The sequence below is a fragment of the Ricinus communis genome, chromosome 9 (genome assembly GCF_019578655.1).
Source record: "Ricinus communis isolate WT05 ecotype wild-type chromosome 9, ASM1957865v1, whole genome shotgun sequence".
Classification (NCBI taxonomy): domain Eukaryota; kingdom Viridiplantae; phylum Streptophyta; class Magnoliopsida; order Malpighiales; family Euphorbiaceae; genus Ricinus; species Ricinus communis.
Genome location: NC_063264.1, coordinates 136,159 through 156,852, shown reverse-complemented (window position 1 = coordinate 156,852; position 20,694 = coordinate 136,159). Strand labels below are relative to the sequence as shown.

Below are 20,694 nucleotides of genomic sequence, written 5' to 3'. Positions count from 1 at the left end.
AACGGTGTCGGTTAACAAAAACGACAGGCCTCGCTCTCATCTCTTTGCCTTGGGGCAAAGACAAATAAAAGGCTAACCCTAAAATCAGAGGAAAGAAAATCTCCAACCAAGTCCTTGCTCCTTGTGTAATTAAGTGTGATAAATCTATGCTCTGTGGCGTCGAGTGTCTTCTCTTTAAGCAACAAAGAGAGGGTTCCGTCGCTAAATGCTGTATCTGTTCTCTTCCTATTTCATGTCTTCAATCGACTCTTCTCTTTCCTCTGCTCCTTGTTGTTCAGAGTGGAAGTCATCTCTATTCCTAACTCTTCTTTCTTTCTTTGCCCCTCTCTCTTTTCATTATAAATCTACCTTCTTTTCGTTTACGCACTCTGCTTTTTACAAAACATGAGTAATAAAAAGGTCCGTTTCTTTTCTTATATATATATATATATATATATATATATATATATATATATTGCCAGTATAATATTTTTTTTAATTGCCTAAAAGATGAAGTTTAGCATGTGTTTATTGATTATAAGTTTGCTTACGAGATAAAAATTTATCCATAGGGGACTTAAGGATTTTTCAGTAGAAAAAAAAAAGGTAGGAAGATTTATATGAAGTGGGTATCTTTGCAGATGATGATCAATTTGGCAATTTGGAATTATCTTTTCTGTTTTGAGTACTTTAAGCATTTCATTGTCCAATACTATTATCAAGCTTGTTATGGTGATCATTTTGGACAATGACTACAGAATAGGGACTGTGTCTGACTTTCAGGAGAAAATGTGTTTGCTTATGAGTTACTTGTTGGTTTCCTACTTCTTAAAGTCTGATCATTTTTCCTCAATCTCTCTAGCAGGTTCTAGTATTCGGATCCTTCACTGAAGATGAAACCAAGTCATGGCAGGCAAGCAAATCATCTGAGAATGATAAGAAGCCTGTGCAGAAGAAAGAATTGCAATTCGGTTCTTTGAATTTTGCAACTGGTATAACTTTCGGTGATTTTAGTAGTGAATCGAGTAGGCAGCCGGGTTCTACAAATGGAAAAGTCAGTTTTCAGAGTACAAATCCACACAAGAAGGAAAAGGATGTGAAGATTGCAATAAACCCTGAGCCTAGCGTGCTGGGAAGTCCAAAACAAAATGGAAGCATTGCTGGTTTCACCCACAGCGTTACCCTTGCTAATGGTGTTAAAGGCTTAAAAACGGAGAGTTTGGACTTGGCTTCCTTGCACTTATCACAGAATGAAGATAGTCCCATAAATCTATCACAAAGCTCAAACTTTCATGTTCTTGATAGTGGAGCAGTAAAGGGTGGGGATTTGGATGGAACTAATAATAATTCACTAGTATATGTGGAAAATGAGAACACCAGGAAACCATGTGATGAGCCTGTTGCAGCTGTTAGAAATTTACTACCACGTGGCTTAATAAACTCGGGAAATTTATGTTTTCTTAATGCATCTCTGCAGGCTCTTTTATCCTGTTCCCCTTTTGTTCAGCTCTTGCAGAATCTCAGAACTCGCAACATCCCAAAGGTGTGCTAGTTTTGATGTTTTCTTATCACTTCCATTTTCTGTGTTTCTAATGGCCCTTTTAGTCATCTCAATCCACAAACAGGATAGCTATACAAGAACTTACAATACTTACTGAAGTTATGACTTTGTTGGGCAATGATTTACTAGGTTGGCTTTCCAACATTAACGGCATTTGCACAGTTTGTCTCTGAGTTTGACATGCCAAGCAGTTCCAGCTTGAAGAAAGACACAGCTATTGTTGAGACTGGTAGGCCGTTTAGCCCTGCCATGTTTGAAGGCGTTCTTAAAAAATTTACTCCAGATGTGCCGAATTGCATATCAGGACGACCCAGGTTTGTGCCTCTACTATGCCATTGTTTTTTCATTTCAAGTAAATCATCTAGTCGCCACAGAAAGATTATTCCTGAAACTCTCACTGACATTACATGGTTTTGGGGCTGCTTTCTTAATGTTAGTAACATAGTAGCTTCTGCAACGTATGCACATGGATGCAAATATTATAATTCTGAGCACTTGGTTTGTTGATTTTCCTGTGTAGATTATAGGATAAGGAAAGAATGGTGTGATGCATCTCTGGATAAATGTGATATGTAACTTTATATGAAATAATGGATGTGTGCTTTTTCCTCATAGTAGGGCTTTCATCTCCTTTGTTACCTGCTGTATTCTGCATTACACTTCCTTTCTGGTTCTTAAGTAACCAATTAAACTGACTTGACTTTAGTACAAGAAGAAGCATCAAGAATTGTGCATCACTTAGAAGTTTGTTAATAAGTGCTTATTTAGAAAGAGTTTTGGACCTTGAAAAGAGGTTTCCAGCATGGCTAGGCAGTCATGATAAATTTAGCTACTGTAAGTAACTAGCCTTATCTGTATTTTTGTCTTATATGCTGTAATGTAATATACCCCCCATACGCAATCTGAAATGGAAGCTAATGAGCTTGTGCTAAGTGCCACAGGCTGGGTTTTATCCCAAAAGGTTAACCTGTTAGGTGAAGGTAGCCACTCTCCTTTTGTAGGATAATAGATGTTAGTGTTACATCGAAAGATTGCTAACCCTCTTGTAGGTATTCATCATTCCTGCTATGATGCGTATGATAGACTGTAATCCTTGTAACAAACATTAATGCAGTTTTCTGACATATTTGTTTTCAGGCAGGAGGATGCTCAGGAGTTTTTAAGTTTTATAATGGATCAAATGCATGATGAATTACTCAAGCTTGAAGGACAATTTGCTTGCACAAATGGTGCCAAATCATCTCTTGTCTCTTCAACAGAGGATGATGAGTGGGAGACAGTAGGCCCAAAAAACAAATCTGCTGTGACTAGAACACAAAGCTTCATTCCTTCAGAGCTAAGTGATATTTTTGGAGGACAGTTGAGAAGTGTCGTGAAAGCAACAGGTATCTGTATTGTTATTTGTATCAGCATTGATTGATCAAGAATGCGTGTTCTACTTTTTCTTTCCCTTTCCCTTGAAATAATAGTTAAAACCAAATCTCTCTGGCAACCTGCATGGAAGACAAACCCTACTTGCATCCTGCATCAACAGATCTTCTAATTACATCTGAAGAATATTGAAAAAATTTGAATTCTTACTTCCAAATGAAAACATTATTCACATGTTCCTTAACCATTCTGCTATGCCCTATGGGCTGCCTTAAAGTATATTTTCTGAAATTTCACCATCCTGTCTGCACTCCAGTTGCTTGCCTAATATTATACACCCACTATGGTGGCCAGAGGCTGCAAATGAATCATGTCTTATTCAACGTAAATCAAAGCCAACTGAGAATTCAGTTTAACAACAACCTGACGGTAACTATATTCCTAAACCAACTCTAACTCTCTATGTAACCACTACTTAGCAAACACTGATGTACAAATTCCAACATTCAGTGCGAATCTGCCATCCAGTAGTCCCTAGAATCATGCACCATTCAGTAATCCCTGTTTAATTCACTTTTGATGAAAAATGTAATCTCGCCATCTTAAGCTGTGTAATATCCTATGTGAACTCTACATATACATGTTAATATTCTGTCATCTCTAATAATATCAAGCTTAGCCACTTTTTGTTTTTAACAATTTGTTGTGTAGTGCAGGAAATAAAGCTTCTGCAACTGTTCAACCATTTCTATTGCTTCACCTTGACATTTATCCTGAGGCTGTACGTACTATTGAGGATGCACTTCATTTGTTCTCTGCACTCGAAAATCTTGAAGGGTATCGGGCACCGGTAACTGGAAAGGTATTCATATATTTTAATATTCACTGCTATCCTTTGTATGAAACTGGTTAAACCTGGCTTGACTGAGGTTTTCCGTGAAGATATCTTTTGACATTTATGTTGTCAAACAATAATTCATTCGAAGTCCAAGCATGGACTAGAGTCTCTTAGGCATTGAACTCTCAGAAGTATCCTGCTTTAGTAAGGCATAATAGTTTTCATCTTATCATTTGCATGCTGCTTTTGAAGTTAATATTTTTAGGGATTGCTTTATATCTCCTATTGCTTGTTATTGAAATGCATCAAATCCCTACAGGCTGGTATAGTGACTGCTAGAAAGTCTGTGAAGATACAGACACTTTCTAAGATAATGATATTGCACCTGATGCGCTTTAGTTATGGAAGCCAAGGGAGCACCAAGTTGCACAAGCCTGTGCACTTTCCCCTTGAATTGGTGTTGGGTCGAGAATTACTCGTTTCTCCTTCAACTGAGGTAATACACCTGTACATTATGTTCGGTTTCATAAAATTTATAGATTCATTTATATCTCTTTCAATTTTATTGTTTCCGCTTTGTTTTCTCTCTTATGCCTTTTTTCTCAAATGAAATGAATTCTTTTATGGATTTCAACCAAACATAGCATTACTTCCTTTGTTGTTATTCTCATTGCTTAACTTTTGGTTAACAGATCTATTATCTGCTGGTGCTTAATCAATATGCTTTTTAACAACGTCCCCTATACCATTTGTTACAAGAGCATGTCATATTTATTTTTTGGCTCCTCAACTTGTTGTCAGATGTTGAGTTATTTTGGCTTTTCACTATTTTGGGGGTTCGAGTATTTGGATAATTTGGTATTTTGGGAATTGGTGCATTTCATAAAGCTTGCACTAGTCAATCACCTCGTATTGCCTGGTTAAAGTTTTTTGGCTCATCATTTTGTTTCAAAAATTAAAGTTGGTATCATTGTATAACTGTGGCCTGTATAGCTGAGATTTCTCTTTGAATGATGTAAGAGAATCTATCTGCTCTTTTATGGGTTTATTCCAAAACGAAACAATTGTAAATGTTTATTGGTTCTCCTTGTGTCATTTGCATATACAGAGCCGGAAATACGAACTTGTTGCAACAATAACTCATCATGGGAGAGAGCCTTCAAAGGGTCATTATACAGCTGATGCTCGGTGTCCCAACGGCCATTGGCTTCATTTTGATGATGCATCTGTCACTGCAATTGGTACGAGTAAAGTCTTGCATGACCAGGCCTATGTCCTCTTCTACAGACAAGTATAGGAAGCGGTGGAAGGAATTTTGAGCTAGCTACACATTGTAAAAATTGAGAATTATTTAAATGGATAAGATTAGTACCTGGCCTGATATCAGGAAATTTTCTGCGAGGTTTTGGGAGCTGCATTAACAGTCTTGTGCTAATGGAGATGTAGAGTTTTCTCTTTTGATGAAAGGTTGGAAGGTGTATAGAGTCAGCTCTGACATTGAGGAATGCAGTTGATCTGTAATTTCTTTGATAATTGCAATAGTTTATTGGTATTGAAGTTTGTTACGCGTGTCATTTGTACTTGTAGGGTTATGGTTATGGATGTCATTTAGGGTCCATCTGGTTGCTCGGATCTATTCTTTAGATTTTCTCAGGACAACTAAAGCCCTAATTCTTTGGCTAAGAGGGACTTTACAATTGTTTCTGTGCTTTTATGGTTCTTTTATCAAATTGGCAATGCATCGGAGTGTCAGGATAAAATTCCTGTTATCTACATTTAGTAGGTGCACCGGTGGCTTGCTTCTTGTTGCCTGTGTTATTCTTATAGGCTGGTTGCTTCAGTGTATGATTATGGTTTATAGAAGAAATTAGGGTTTGTCAGACTTGGCCCATTATGCATGGGTTCATACTTTTGTACTTGTTGGATTTTGCCTTCTAATGCATTTTGATTTCACAAGAAAAGAAATCATACTATAAACTAATTAAAATATGTCACTTCTAGGACAACAAAATCATAGTTTACTTTGATTTTTAATTTTTGAAAGTTTTAATTAGTTAATTAATAATTATCATAACAACAAATCTAACTCTAATTCTAGTTCTAACCTTATTAGTAATTAAGTATTAATCGACATCCTATTAAATTTTGATATACAATCAATTCTCTAATAATTAATACATTTGATGGATTAAAAAAATTATTAAATTTTAGAAGTATTTAATCTATTAATTTTATAATAATAAAAAACTTAAAATAATGATTAACCAATAGACTTTAAGATTAAGTTATTATATAAAAATGAATTTAAATTCTAATTAAATATTTCATTATTAGTTTAATAAGCAATTGCAAAAAGAATACATACATTTATACTTTAAAAGATGTTTTCAATATCATATAATAATTTAATTATTTTACTTGTTTATATTCTAATTCTCTCTAATAATCAATAATTGTAAAGGATTGTTATTATTATTATTCAATGTGAAAAGAAAGTTGGTTTCTCTAAAACTTATTAATTAATAAAATTATTAACTCATTGTGTCTATATTTAAAATTATATGATGTATGGTAAAACAAACTCTTAATCCTCTTGTTCATTTTGGTGATGACAAATGGCATGAGTTAATGGGTTGAACTTTCTAAAGTAACATGCTCGAGAAATTCAATAATTCATAATTTCCTGAGCTTTAAAAGAATATAAGAAATGAATGGAGAGGTGTGTCTTTTTGTGTTGTTGCTATTAGATATACATATATATGAACAATGGTAGCTTCCTTCCTTTCCCAAGAATCAATGAGTTGTTTTAAGGGTTTCTTTTTCTTTTTCTTTTTGTTTAATGGGTTTTTCTTCTTCTGTGTGGTCCAATGGTGGACTAAAGTCTCGTTCATCATCTCTTCAACCCTAAAATAATAGTATATGCTATACAGACTGGTTGTTGGATCCATTTTCTACAGTTGATGGGTAACCTTCAACAAGTTGGAGATTGTTTCTAAAGCTTACATATAAAAATACAGCCTTTGGACGAATTCATGAAAATAGAAGAATAAGATGACAATTGAAAAAGAAAAGAAAAATTCTCCAACTAGATATTGTACTCCTTCTTTTCACTTGAATTTGTAAATGTATTGGAGAATAAGAATTTGGAAAAGTCATTTGATATAGTGATCAAGGATCTCATTCCATGTTTCTCTTTTCTGTTGATTGATTTGGTTAAGCTAGAATAAAGTAAACAAAATGAAAAAGCATCCTTGGCTTACCTAAACCAAAACTAATTTGTTCTTCTTGTTCATTCAGTTGGGTGTTTAAGGAAACTTGCATAGCATCTTTATTACTGTTCTTTTTATGTATTGGTAATGGTGGGGTAGCATTGCCTGCTCCATATGATGCAATACCATGTTCTTGGCCTTTTCTACTGAACATCATATGCTATGATTTTAAGCTTCCATTTCACTAATGTTTTATGCTTAAACTGCACAAAAGTGAACTCAGTTTAACTAGAAAAAGGCTGCAAATCAATCATGTAATTGGTGAAACTGAATATTTATTTTCCCTTGATTGTTTTTCCTCAACACACTATTACAATTGTGAGACATGTCAAAGAAAAAAAGAAAAGAATTCACACCTCTCTATTGATTGTATCCCTCGAATTTCTTTTGCCTACAAAGTATAATACACACAAATTTTGGACCCTATAAACAATATAAGAAAAAGAAAATCAAAATCCTGAAAAATAAAAAAAGACCCTTCAGTTGCCTATGTTCTTCATGCTTGAATCTTAATCAACACAGCTATGACACAGACTGACTAAAACAAAAGAATTAGAAGCACTGAAAACACATTGAAAAAAGGAGGAGTCAGTGCTCCATCTTTGAAACCTTGGAAATAAAAAATCTTACTTAACCCAATGTTATAGACTTTTTTCCTCTTACCTCTGTATTGTAGCCTTGTCCTGTATTTTTGTTAGAAGGCTTAGGCACCCACCACACTCTTACACTCTTGTCAAGACCACCGCTGTAGAGCAAGAAACCACCACCAACACTATTAGGCGATGCTTGCAAACACTTGACAGGCCCTTCATGCCCACTTATCACCCAAACTTTACAAAGCTTACCATAAGCCTCTCTCTTCCATATACTAATACTCTTATCAGCTGATCCACTGCACAGAAACTCACCAATTAAACACATACACAAAACAGCCATTTGATGTGCCTTTGTCCCGGACACCAATTTCCAGCTGACAAAATCACAACTTCCTTCCCACCCCATCACAAACCCATCTGATCCCCCTCCATACACCCACTTCCCATCTTCTGAAACAGTAACTGAATTAAGTGAAACATCCTTATGTCCTTCCAAAATTCCCTTCAAAGAGTGAGAGGTCTTTCCTTCTTTTCCCCAAGCTTTTATCTTCCCATCTGCAGATGCTGAATATACTATGCCTTTACAAGCCACCAGCCCATTTATAGCATCATCATGAGCCTTAATTGACTCTAAGCACTTCAAATCTGATATCCTCCAAACCTTAAGAGTCTTATCCCAAGAACCAGAATAAACAAAACCATTATAAACTGTTAAACAAGAAATACTATCAGCATGTTCAATCCATAATTTCTTATGATGCCTCCTAGTTTGCACATAATTACTTTGCTTCATGAATTTCCCTAAATAATCTTTTGTAGTAGGAAGTGTATCAACAAGCCTAAATACATTCTCTGAGCTTCTTGACACCTTCCATACTCTAATCCTACTATCTTGATGCGCAGTAAATACCTTATTACCAACTGTTACCAAAGCCTTAACAGAGCCATCCCCTTGTCCAAACTTTGTAAACAATCTCAAATCAGGCTGTTGCCAGACTATGATATCTTTCCCTTGTGATGCACTCAAAATGAATTCACCACATAAAGCCAAGCAAGAAACTGATCCTACATGCTCAGATAGTACTGCCAGAGACCGATACGAGCAAGACCCAGACAATGATTTGCTCGGATAATCATAACTGACAACCTCTTGGAGTTCAAAACGAAAAGATGTCGGTGGGCTATCATCACTAACCTCACTGCTGGTGCTGGTGCTAGTGGTGCTGCTGCTAATACTAAAACTGCTAGCTGTTGCAGATAATAATGGAGTTGAAGGTGTGGTTTGCGATATAGTAGGATTATTCATATGATTAATAGCCAAAATATGAGTACATGAATCTTGATTCATCGTTCATAAAGGGTTAGTTCTCTGTTTGCGAGAGAGAAGAAAGAGTTAAAAGAATAAAGCGAGGGGGAGCGGAAAAGTAGAGAGAGAGAGAGAGAGAGAGACACGGATTTCTTGATGGAAAGTGTTCCACTTTGGTGAGTATATTTAAATGGTAACAAGAAAGAGGTGCAACGGCTACTTTGAATATTGGTAGTTTGTTCATGAGAAGTGGGTTATTAGTGTTTACTTGATCAAAGGGAACACCCAACACTTTTATTTCTTCTTTTTCTTTCTCCCTCTCTCTGTTTCTCTTTTAATGGAAGGATTGAGCTGACCAATCACAAATCAAGACCAGTGAAAATATCACAGGATAACAAGCATCTTCTCATCTTTCAGCTTTGCATTCAAGCAATTTACCCACTTAATCAATAACTTATTCACTGATAACAAGCATTTTCTTTTTTACTTATTATAAAAATAAAATAACTTTTCCATTAATAAGAAAATTCAAATTTAAAATCTCTCAATTCTTACAGATAAAAATATCAACCGGATTAATTTTCAATTAGCTAAATATTGATTCTTTAACGAGTTATGTTTATGATGCTGGAATAAATTATCAGTCAATTTGTACAAAATCGGGCTGCAAACTTTATCCATGTCAAAATGGTTCCCAACACTAATCATAATAATAACAATATAATAGAAGAAGATTGTATCTTGTAAATATAATTAGAAATTGATTATTGTCACTTCATATAAAAATAATACAGGCAACAACGTTAATGTTGAAAGTTGGCAGGCCAAATACAGGCTCCTCATCTGAATTCTCTGCACGAGTCCAAATTTTGAAAAAAGGAAAGAAAGAAAGGGTATATATTGAAAAGCCTTGGCATTTGCTGCCAAAAGCATTGTATTAATTTGCTCTTATTCTAGATCTTTAATCAAATATGTAAATAATACTTTGTGTTTTCCCATGATTCATCTGTTTTTTGCAATGAAATTCATCATTTCTTCAATGTTTCAAATATTAGTAATTTAATTATGAAAAAAAAAAAAACTAAAAATTCAACTCAAAACATAATTTTTCTTTCAACTATCATAAAACTTCCTCAAAATATACACACATTTCGAAATTGCAATTCCTTAAAGCTTATGATCTTATGAGAATAAAATTGTCAAATTCATTTTAATGGGTAGCAAAATTTATTAAAATTTTCTTTTATTGGTTGAATAGTAAGTCAAAATGTTGCAAGCATATTATATGTATATAGCAGTTTTCATCTATAATCCAGAAGAAAAAGAAACATTGAACATTCTTCCTTGAATACCAAACCTTGGTCCCCATCTCGAGCAGCTAAAAGTTGTCAAAATGATTTGCTTTTTCTTTAGAAGGATACTTTTTCATATAATACGTATATTTCTCCCTAACCCTCCCTAAAAATAATTGGATTATGGGTTTGATTAACTACGTACTATATATCATTAGGCCACATTAATCACAATCTTATATTCCTGGTTCATGGAAAATTAAGAAATGACATAACTTAGTGGAAGGGCTAAAAGCTCGTCTAAACTTTAAGTTTAAAATTCAAAAACCACCAGCTATGATAATTGACACCACTACCTAATCAAAGATTAATGTATGCATAATCTTTTTTATTTAAACATGTAAAAAGTGGTCGGTCATTACCATACTATTTTGGAAATGTAGACAATGAATTAAATATGTTTATAATATGTGTATACTCCTGAAGTTATCACAGGTTAATTAGTTGTTAATGTTTGATAGACCTTTTTTGACTTTGTAAGGAGGAGGCTAACCCTAATTCTCATGAAGGAAAAAGTGAAAAAGCAAACATTAATAAACATAAATGTTGCTTTTAAGGGTCCAAATAGAAAACCCTAAAACCCTTTAACATGGATGCGAAATGCAGTTTAGTCCGAATCGTATGCCGTTAACTAGGTCGGTACGTGAAGTATTGTTGCTTGTTGCGTGCTGTGCTCCCAAATTCCTGAATCAGCGGGTTTTGCAAGGTCGGTTCAGATGTTTGTAGTAATTATACAAACTTATAGTAACTGAAATTTAGAGGCATGCAAAAACAAACATATAAAGGGAACAGTTGTTCCTTGTAAGGAATATAAAGCTGCAAAAACCTGTGACAAAAGAAATGCATGAAATTGTCATCTACCAACGAATTTCCCTTAAACTATACAAATATACTTGTTTACTTGGATTGGCCGGTTGGACCAACCTTAGATACAACATAAGGGAACATGTGTCATGCCTCTTTTGGATTAAGTCTTCTTCTTATATAGAATCTTAAATGATAATGGAGTATAATATGTTTAAGATTTGAATTCTCCATCTCCTAAATTATAAAAGAATCTTTGATCATGGCCATTAAATTAACCCTTTGTCTTGTTCTTTCGAAAAGAAAAAACCTTTGTCATATTCGAAAGTGCTTCTTCTGTACAGGCTTGATTAAGATTTAATGATGCTGAAAGGAAGTTTTGAATCTTTACTCACAGTAAGTATTTGTAGATGGTTTTGGTAATTTGCTTGGCACTTGATTAGTAGTAGCAAGGCATGCGGACTGGACAGAGGTTACTGTTACGCTAAGGGCCTTCAAGGACGAGGAAGAAAATAAAAGTCTTGTTTTTGCTGTGGTTTGTTTATTTATTTGTTCAAGATGAAAAATTCTCTGATTGCCATATTAATACCATCTTTACAAATTAGCGATGTAATTCCAATACAAGAGGACATATATATATATATATATATATATATAAGACTCTTTGTCTAAAAGCTCTGTGATGGTTTAATTCAGTGATTTTTTAAGACAACTTTAACAGACTAACAGTAACTTAGAGAGTGAGTCTAGAATAGAATCTACTTTAGAGTTTCTCCATTTTAGAGTTGTGTGGAGCTTATATGGTAACGTCATCTGATCCTGGAAGAACTCTATCTTCGTTTTCCCTATAGAGGTTTGGGCTTTATGACCTCTCCGTTCATTGACTGTCGTCCTTAGAAGTCTTCCTAGAGAGTTAGCTCTACTGTCTTTGTCAAATCGTACCTTAATCTTTCTTTCTATGTCATAACTTTAAATTCCTTTTTTTCTTTTTTAAAATCTCTTGGGTGAAGCAAACATATCATGCAAAGAGTTCTAACCACATTGCGTCAGTTGATTATTTACGTAAAAAGCATTCCAACGGCATGATCAGGAAAATTCCAGAAACTTATCTATGTTAGTTTGAAATTTAGTTCATGTTTATTTAGGCAGCTCAACATCACAGCAAGAAGACACGTCTCCGTAAATAGTTTATAGACTGATCCCTTCATATCATCTTAATAACATTGGTTTATGGTTTATCAGTTGCCCTGATAACATTGGTTTCTTCTACAAATACCATTTCATCAGGTCATATAATTTATACATTATTATTATTATTATTACTAATGCTCTTTCAACATCATCACCTACTTATGGAACTGTGTAACCTGCAGTATAGATAAACACAGAGAAATTATGATTCATTACAGGCAGTCAAAAAATTGAAATTAATGAAATGTAAATAAGTTATGTACGTACTTCCACATTTCATGCCGTGAGGTAGAGCTTTGCCACAGAATTCAGCAACATGAACAACCTTGCCCATGTCGATGACATCCTCAATCTCATCGGAGATATACTTGAAGGCACATGGAATATCAACAAATTTGATGACATTGCAGCACCCTTGAGACGGATCCCTTTCCGGACCAAGCTTTTGAACGTACTTTGCACATTCTGTTATTAGACCTTGTAGGTCACCTTGGCATCCTTGACCAAGTGCTACCTTGTCATTGCCAATCATAATTATTCCAGCTATTGCCATGAAGTAAACATTCAGGTTTGCCATATCATATAGATTCGCTCTTATCTTTGGAATTTTTGATTCTTTAGAGTGAGAGAAGGGACTAATAATTGAATTCTTGAAGGAGGGCCTGATTGGTGGCATTGGTGTGAGCAGAGGCGTTCGAGATAAGCTGCGAGAGGGTGAAACGTTTCCGTTTTTGAGCTTTTTAAATGAGGATTATACTGGCTTTGTTTTGGCAGCTTATTTTGGTGTGATCAGAAACGTTTCATTAGTGGGTAATTATCAATTTGATACTGCCTTCGTCCTTAATTTAAACATCAACCTTTAAAATTAAAATTAAACTTAAAAACAAAAGAAAGAACTAAATTTCTTAATTATTGTAATTCAACGACTAGAAAAGATCACTTAATGGTTGAAATCGCTTTTATCTTCTATAAAAACAATTTAGATAACCATTAACTAACTAATTAATTTGAAATCTATATGCTTTGTAATGTGCAAACCATTAAAATAATTCAATTGTCACGTTACAGAACATGAGGCCTGCTTCTCGATATAAATCGTGAATGGCAGATGACCCAATTCGATTATTTTTTGTTTATCATAAGTAAGCAGCAATGTATGGTGATTGAAAGAAGAAACAAAGAGATGTGTAATTAGATTAATCTACACAATGGACTCATTTAAATGATACCGGGCCGTATTCATATGTACTTTAGCAAGCAGCAGCAGCAGCCCAAATTAGGCTCGATCCACTTTGAGAGATCAATTTCAAACTCCATCTGATTCTGGCGAACCTGGCGCCACCGATTTCTCTCTCTATACCTCCGAATTGAAAACCCTATATAATATTATCTTCCATTTCTCCCATGTCATCTCCTACCCTCTATAAATAATCCCAGAAATTCCCATCACCTAAATCCCCAACATGCAAAACCAGAAGCGGGTATTCTGCCCCGAAAATGAAGAGCTGGCGTCCTACATGCTGCAGAAAAGGCAAGAACTTGCAGACAGTCCCAAAGGGATATCAGAGAACTTGGACATGACTCTTTCCAAGGCTTACAGTAGTGTCTGTACTGCAAAGACTCCAATTAAAACTCTCAAGGACTTATCTCTGATCAAGTATGTTTGTAGTTGCCTTTTCTTTTTCAGAATCATTTTCATTTTTGTGCTGAAAAGTTTTTTTTTTTTTTTTTCCTTTTAGACTTCTTTGCTTACATTTTCTATCTCGTCGGAATTGACTTAAAGTGGAAGATCGTCAAAATTTGATCTTTATCATGAATGCACCCTTACATTGCAGCAGTATTCTAGTATTATGTTTAGTGTGTTTGCTTGTGTTATGTCTGCGTCTTCATATCTTTTTGACAGGCCTGTTTTGGTGGATAGTAATAATTTTTTAAAAAGATAGACAATTCGGTATATACAGATTCCGTTTATGCACGTTTCTTTGTGTTCTATAGTTGTTTTTGCACTCCTTCATTTGTTTTTCCCACATAATCTGGGTTATAAGTATACGGTATCATGTGGTAAAGAATGTTGCATGTGCGGGCCTCTAAAAGCTTGTTTATATGCCAACTAAAGGAAAAATGACTGAAGTTTCCATGCAGCCTTTTGAATTAAGCATACCTGATTCAAATGTAGTTCCTGTTCTCCCCTTAAATTTCCTTTGTCGAATAATAAGGTGTTATCTGTGGCATAGGGGTGTGGGTAAATGGATTCTGAAGCTAATGCAGGGTTTTTTTGATGGTGGTCCTGAAAATTCTGAACCAGAAGATTTGACCAACAAAGGTACATTTAATCACATCTGTATTTTATTGTTTATGTATTTATTTTTTAAATGTTCCTGCTCATTTACATTTATTTTTTCAGTTAAGCGAGGCAAGGAAGCAAAACAATATATGCCTCAGAAGAACTCTGTGGCATATGCATTACTAATAACCCTTTACAGGTAGTAAGGTGAAATTTTGTACTAGTCATTTTTGTATTTTCAAATTTATAAATATTTCTGAAATTTTGATTGGAATAACATCTTGTAATAGGGGGACTTCAAATGGTAATGAGTTTATGCGTAAACAGGAGCTTATAGATGCAGCTGAAGCAAGTGGGCTATCTCGAGTTCCTATTGCGTATGTGTTCTATTGCTGCTAATTTCAAAATGCCTATTTATTTAATAAATGAGTTATGGAAGTAGATTGATGGTTTCAGTACTGTATGTGCATTCTTAGGCCAGAAAAAGGACGAGGGAAGCCAGCACAATTTGGAAGTTCTCCTCGAGATTGGTATAGTGGATGGAACTGCATGAAGACATTGATAACCAAAGGATTAGTTGTTAAATCAAGTTGCCCAGCAAAGTAGGCTTTGTTTTGCACATTTTTGTTAGTTCTAATTTTTTCTCATCATCTTCTTTTTCCTTAAACCTTGTGAAGTTGAAATTCTATGTTCCAGAAGCATTAGTTTTAGGATATACTGGAAGAACTCATATAAGCCCATCCTTTAAATTTCAAAAGGATTCTTTGGACAGAGCTTGAATATGTCCATGTGGTGCACGATGAATTTTAAACTGAAGACATCACAAAAGTTCAATATGCATGCCATATGTTTTAAAAGCATTATGTCTATCAGATATTGATTGGTTGTATTGTGTGTGTATGCTAGTCATTCATATTTAGCAAGTCAAAATTTCACTCTTGGAAGAAGTCCTGATGTGTCATCTGGCTCATGGATTTACATGCTGCATATTTCTTCATTTCACATGCATATTTGACGGTTTAAATGGTTGTAAATGTTATTTCAGGTATATGCTGACTGAGGAAGGGCGGGAAACAGCTTGTGAATGTCTCATGAGATCTCGTCTGTCGGATCCTAGAGAGGGCTCAGCTAATGCGGAGGAGCCTTTTGATGCGGACATGAGTAGTGCATTAGATCTAGACTCTGCTCGCCTAGATTCTGCTGGAGCAGTGACATCTTCATCTGTTGCTGTAAGCGGGCAGAAGAAACCAATTGATGTTCCTCTCGAATCACTTCAGAGGGTGTGACTTCTAATTTTCTAATTTTAAATATAAATAAAATTTCTTCCCCTGGTTTAGGACCATGCATCAGTGCAATATCTTATTTATTCAGTTCCTTTCTAATTTGCTTTTTGTTAAAATTTTTGTTCTTATTTAGATTTTTCATTCTGTAGTTTTTGCGCATGGGATACTCTAAGGTACAAGTTCTTCATGCTTTCACTGAAGTTTCAGAAACTTCCCGGAACAAGGAGATCTCATCTCTCTGGCCGGCAGTTCTGTGTCGTCTTCGAGAAGATCAAGTTTATGGTCTGCATTCAGAGCTTCAGAGCTTTAGAAAGGACTGCCAATTCACAACAACAGCTTACACATATACAAATGGTAACAATCTTACCTCTAAATGCCAGTATCCACTAACAACTCCTTTTCAATAATGCGGACATTTTTCTGATTGGAGCCTTTGTAGTCGATCAGGTATAGTAGATTTTGTTGATCACCAAAGTGTTACGGATTTAACTTCTGATGGTGGAGAAACATCAAATTCATGTTCTGTCCGCTCTGCGCATGACTCATTTTCCTTGAGAGCTTGTTCATCATCTGTATGTGTGCAGTGAGATTCAATATTTTATTCATTGATATTGTGAAATGGTATTTCTTCATTTAGAAAAGCAATGCATCTTGTTTTGTTACCTCTCATAACTGTGTGTATTATCTAGTGTCTTTGCCTATTCTCTTGCAGGAAAATCCTGTGAAAAACTCAAGTTTGAATGGCCTGGAAGCAAACTTGAACACTTTAAACATGCCGCCTCTGAGCTTAGGAGAAAGATTTGAGGATGTGTATGAAGTAGTTTTGGTACTGGATGACAGAGAGCAGTTTGCCGTTCAGGGGTTGGTACTTGGGAGCTTGCTTAGCTCCACTTGGGGATATCTATTCTGCTTTCTGACATAGGATTTAAATCACTAAATTTTCCATGAACAATTATAGAGGCAGTTTCCTGCATGGAAATTGCAAAATTAGTATGCATGAATAAGTTTTCTCTTGGGGTAGTATGTGGTTGCATAACATAGATGGCACACTTACACTGCCTTGTTAGACTTTGTGGTTCTATCTTTTTTCGTCTGATTTGACATAAATATTTTTGTGATGATATTGAGTTTGATCTTGGTTACTTCTTAGTGTGTACTTGTCTCTTATGCTATATATTTTTGTAACAAGGAAAGATTTGTTATGTTCACAGTTGTAAGAAAAAGTAATGAAGCAAACTATCCACACTCGATCTCCTAGAAATTTATGACAGTTTAATGTTTGGGTAAGAGATGTGCTAGCGGACTATTTTGGATGAAATGATACGAGTTAGTTATACTTAGGCAGTAAAATTTTCCATAGAATTAATTTTTGGTGCTGTTCCTTGGTAGGTCTGCCGGTTGACGTGCATTTATTTTTGGTTGATTTTCATTTCTAAATTTAGTGTTTGGTTCTTTTGAACTCCTATTTCTGCTGCCATGCTATACTGATGCTTGACACAACTTTGACAACTTGCATGCATTTTTTGTTGTTTACAGGTCAAAGTGCAGTAAGCTTATCGAAAACATTTGTAAAGAACACAAAATTAAAATAGTGGTAAGCTTTTCTAATCCTTCAAAGATGGATTTTTTATCTGTTTTGTTTTGGAAGCTTCATCATGGCAAGTTAATATTTACACAGTTTTTAACTATCTAGTTTAATTCAGTCTAACTAGTAAATGATCATCAATTGGATATCTAATAATATTCTCTCTTTGACTGTTAGTTTACTGGCTTAGTACACTTTGGAGCTCCTACAAAGTATGATCGTCAATTGAGTTTACTGAAAATTTCCTACAAATATTGAGAATGTGTCCCAATTCCATTTTGGAGCTCCTGTTTTCCATTCTGGGACTGTGCCATTGGATCCCCAAGTTTTTTCTTGGTTCAGTTTCAGCTGTATGTTATGTGGAAATGCCAAATTTTCACTGAATTTCTGCTTGATATGACCGATCACAAAACATACATGTCCTTTCCTCAGGTTAGGCGGTTACCTGTTGGAGATGGAATATGGATAGCTCGCCATAAGTATCTCCACAGTGAATACGTACTTGATTTTATTGTTGAGAGGAAAAAGGTTGAGGACTTGCGCTCTTCAATCAGGGATCACCGCTATAAAGATCAGAAACTGAGACTTCTGGTTGTGTTTCTGCCATCTCTCTCTGTCAGTTTTATCTCTATTGACATTCTTACCTTTTTTCTTTTTAAATTTGTTATTGCTCTGATCTTTACTTTTCCACTAGTTGGTAGTCACAAAGTTCTTGTTCTTATTTGATGCGGAGACATGATCAGTTATGGGCCCTTTAACGATTTCTATAAAGTGTAAACTCATTGGCGAATTTGACCTTTTCACTGTTTTATGATTCCACTCCTCATTTTAACACTATAAACCACAAAGGAGAAGTAGTCCAAGTAGCCAATATTTGTTTTGACCGATGCTTAAAGTTGAACTTATCTTTAATCAATGTTAAGTGATTGTTTTAAGCACAAAAAATTGTAAATTAGTGCACGAACCCTTTTCTTCCGTATTTGGTTAAAGAGGACAACTTTCCTTTTCCCTGGAAGTTTCGGCAATAAGTAACTTCTTAAGCATGGTACCAGACTAACAATATGTTTATATTCTTCAAGTGCTGAACATTCTAGATGTGCTAGGTTTTTTTGGAAGGTGTATCATAATTTAAAATGTAAATGGGATGAGCATGAGAAAACAAGACGTAAAGTGAAGAAGGAATTGTATACATTTATTGGTTTTCCCCATTCGGAATCTATGCAGCTCGTGAAAATGAAAAAACATGCTTGGAATGTGGAGTAGATTGTTACTTCCAAAAATTTGATTTTTATGCATTTGGCAGCAGTAATAGCACAAATTTGTTAATTAGACACGTCTAATTTGTGGACTCTGGTTATACCATAATGACATTGGGGCAATAATTTGCATGTTACTAGCGATGTGGACTTAGGAAGCTGATATATCTTGTGGAAGGTGATCCAAATTTCTGTGAAGCAGCCGAAAGTATCAAAACAGCGTAAGCCTTTTCTTTTCCTAGCTGTCACATTCTTTTTTGGAATTTCTCTTTTGTTTTTTATCCTCTTGAACCTTTGATTGTATATTTCTTAGATAATGTGATTAATGTCGTCATAATGCAGTGAAAATGCCTGTAATGGTTAATGATGATTAAGAAAAGATGATTTTGAATGAAATAGTCAAGATGATAGCTTATCAATTAGGATGTTAAATGCCATGCAAGTTAACCTTGTCAGGTGGGTATTGTATGCCATAATGTCAAGTTAAGCTTGTTGGTTTGGAACAAGTTGACCTTTTTGTGCTGATAATGGTTGTATATATCCAATTTCTCTTCTAACTGTTTATGGTTCTGTTATGTGGCAGTTGTTTTACAACTGAGATTCTGGAAGGATTTGATGTGCAGAGAACAAGTTGCTTGCGTGATACGCTCAAGAAGTATGGCTATCTCACTCATTCCATAACTCAATACTATAGTTCACAGCTGCTGGCAGATCAGCCCAAATGCAATGAGGTCTGTCCTCCTTTTGATGAATTTATCAAAAGGTGTCAAGACCTAGAGAAGATGACAATCAGTGATGTATTTGCTATTCAGCTCATGCAGGTAGAAAACATTTCATGTAGGTGTGGGTAGTGTAGTTCATCAAACCATATTAATTTATAGGAAGTGCTATAGGTCATCTAAAAAGCATTTCTAAAAGAATCGGATTTAGGTCATTTATGGCTCTTCTGTGCATATATTCAAGACAATACTATAGGTCATCTAAAAAACATTTCTAAAAGAATCGGATTTAGATCATTTATGGCTCTTCTGTGGATATATTCAGGACAATAGTGTTGACAGCATATGTTCAAAAGCCATTTTTGGGATCATTTCCCCATTATAGCCCTGAAGCATCCTCATGGAGGCACGGGGATGCAAAGGGTGCATGTAGGAGAGAGAGAGAGAGAGACGGCGTATTTCTGGGATATCATTGTTAATTCTTGAAGTGGACTATGTGCTTGGTTATTTGTTATAAAGTGAAAACTTATTTTGGTTGTCTTGGAATTTTGGGTGCAGGTTCCACAAGTAACAGAGGAAATTGCCATTGCTGTTCTAGATCTCTATCCAACACTTATATCTCTTGCATGTGCCTATTCTCTTCTTGTGAGTTCTCTTTCCACTAATAACTGCCTAGAATATAGTTTGGAGCAATAGGTGGTCTCAGTTGGTGTCACAGGGATAAAGAAGCACAGAAAATATTATTAATATCTCAACAATATTTACTGTTGCCCACATGTTTATATCTGCTTATAGGGCTTGACGTTTGTCTGAAGAATACATGGTTTACTTGGCTATTTGTCTTATTCTTTTTGCTGTGATCTGTTGAATTTTGATTTATTGATTTTCTCCTCATATTTACTCAACATGGACTATTTGGCTTTGGAAGGACGGTGATGTTTGTGCACAAGAGGAGATGCTTAGGAAGCACAGTAACAATGCTATCAGTGCCACTGCTAGTAGGAATATCTTCCGATTGGTCTGGGGCAATGACAATTGAGGGATTGAGTCTTCTTATAAGCAAAGTGAGATGAGGACGTGAATGATTGTTTTTCTTTTTTGGGTATGCAAAAGCTATTTGCTTCATTACTGCTCTGCTTTTGTTATGCTGTGTAATATATCATATCCTGTCATTAGAGCATGACCTTGAGTAGCAATATATATTATAGTTATAATTTCCATGCGTTTTAACGATTTTCATTGTGATGGTCAACAAAGAGGCACTTGTGCCATGCATCTAAATGCATTGAGTGGTGGCAGA

General features: G+C 35.2%; 4 protein-coding genes across 6 annotated transcripts; 2 read left to right on the top strand and 2 right to left on the bottom strand.

Moving 5' to 3' along the window:
• Positions 1–98: 98 nt before the first annotated feature.
• Positions 99–5,594, top strand: LOC8260712 (ubiquitin carboxyl-terminal hydrolase 24). Its single transcript, XM_015715341.3, has 7 exons — positions 99–399; positions 845–1,522; positions 1,670–1,854; positions 2,678–2,925; positions 3,628–3,773; positions 4,069–4,245; positions 4,858–5,594. The coding sequence occupies exons 1-7, from the start codon at positions 385–387 to the stop codon at positions 5,044–5,046; spliced, it is 1,638 nt and encodes a 545-aa protein (XP_015570827.2). The 5' UTR covers positions 99–384; the 3' UTR covers positions 5,047–5,594.
• Positions 5,595–7,273: 1,679 nt separating this feature from the next.
• LOC8260711 (protein JINGUBANG) lies at positions 7,274–9,114 on the bottom strand. Its single transcript, XM_015715342.3, has one exon. It carries the CDS (start codon positions 8,960–8,962, stop codon positions 7,649–7,651), a length of 1,314 nt encoding a protein of 437 aa, XP_015570828.2. The 5' UTR covers positions 8,963–9,114; the 3' UTR covers positions 7,274–7,648.
• Positions 9,115–11,884: 2,770 nt separating this feature from the next.
• On the bottom strand, positions 11,885–12,943 carry LOC8260710. The gene is made up of 2 exons (XM_002513065.4): positions 12,535–12,943; positions 11,885–12,443 (listed from the first exon to the last, which is right to left on the bottom strand). Exons 1-2 carry the CDS (start codon positions 12,941–12,943, stop codon positions 12,427–12,429), a joined length of 426 nt encoding a protein of 141 aa, XP_002513111.2. The 3' UTR covers positions 11,885–12,426.
• Positions 12,944–13,224: 281 nt separating this feature from the next.
• On the top strand, positions 13,225–20,612 carry LOC8260709 (crossover junction endonuclease MUS81). 3 transcript variants are annotated; one of them, XM_015715338.3, is made up of 15 exons: positions 13,225–13,924; positions 14,502–14,590; positions 14,672–14,750; positions 14,842–14,928; positions 15,028–15,153; positions 15,597–15,831; positions 15,984–16,188; positions 16,282–16,406; positions 16,547–16,695; positions 17,371–17,428; positions 17,852–18,034; positions 18,817–18,896; positions 19,259–19,406; positions 19,953–20,039; positions 20,323–20,612. In XM_015715338.3, the coding sequence occupies exons 1-15, from the start codon at positions 13,731–13,733 to the stop codon at positions 20,431–20,433; spliced, it is 1,956 nt and encodes a 651-aa protein (XP_015570824.2). In that variant the 5' UTR covers positions 13,225–13,730; the 3' UTR covers positions 20,434–20,612. The 3 variants fall into 3 exon arrangements, with proteins under 3 accessions (XP_015570824.2, XP_015570823.2, XP_015570825.2); XM_015715337.3 differs by having other exon boundaries at positions 19,259–19,496; XM_015715339.3 differs by lacking the exon at positions 13,225–13,924 and having other exon boundaries at positions 14,566–14,590; positions 14,672–14,758; positions 19,259–19,496.
• The last annotated feature ends 82 nt before the right edge of the window (positions 20,613–20,694 follow it).

What these genes read in the sequence shown, in the direction of transcription:
- LOC8260712 (XM_015715341.3), top strand. An exon ending in TGCATATCAGGACGACCCAG is followed by an intron (nt 1,855 to 2,677) that starts GTTTGTGCCTCT and finishes ATTTGTTTTCAG; the next exon opens with GCAGGAGGATGCTCAGGAGT. An exon ending in GGGCACCGGTAACTGGAAAG is followed by an intron (nt 3,774 to 4,068) that starts GTATTCATATAT and finishes AAATCCCTACAG; the next exon opens with GCTGGTATAGTGACTGCTAG.
- LOC8260711 (XM_015715342.3), bottom strand. Translation starts at nt 8,962, where the DNA reads ATGAATCAAGATTCATGTACTCATATTTTGGCTATTAATCATATGAAT.
- LOC8260710 (XM_002513065.4), bottom strand. Translation starts at nt 12,943, where the DNA reads ATGCCACCAATCAGGCCCTCCTTCAAGAATTCAATTATTAGTCCCTTC.
- LOC8260709 (XM_015715337.3), top strand. Translation starts at nt 13,731, where the DNA reads ATGCAAAACCAGAAGCGGGTATTCTGCCCCGAAAATGAAGAGCTGGCG. An exon ending in CTATCTCGAGTTCCTATTGC is followed by an intron (nt 14,929 to 15,027) that starts GTATGTGTTCTA and finishes GTGCATTCTTAG; the next exon opens with GCCAGAAAAAGGACGAGGGA. An exon ending in AACACAAAATTAAAATAGTG is followed by an intron (nt 17,429 to 17,851) that starts GTAAGCTTTTCT and finishes TCCTTTCCTCAG; the next exon opens with GTTAGGCGGTTACCTGTTGG.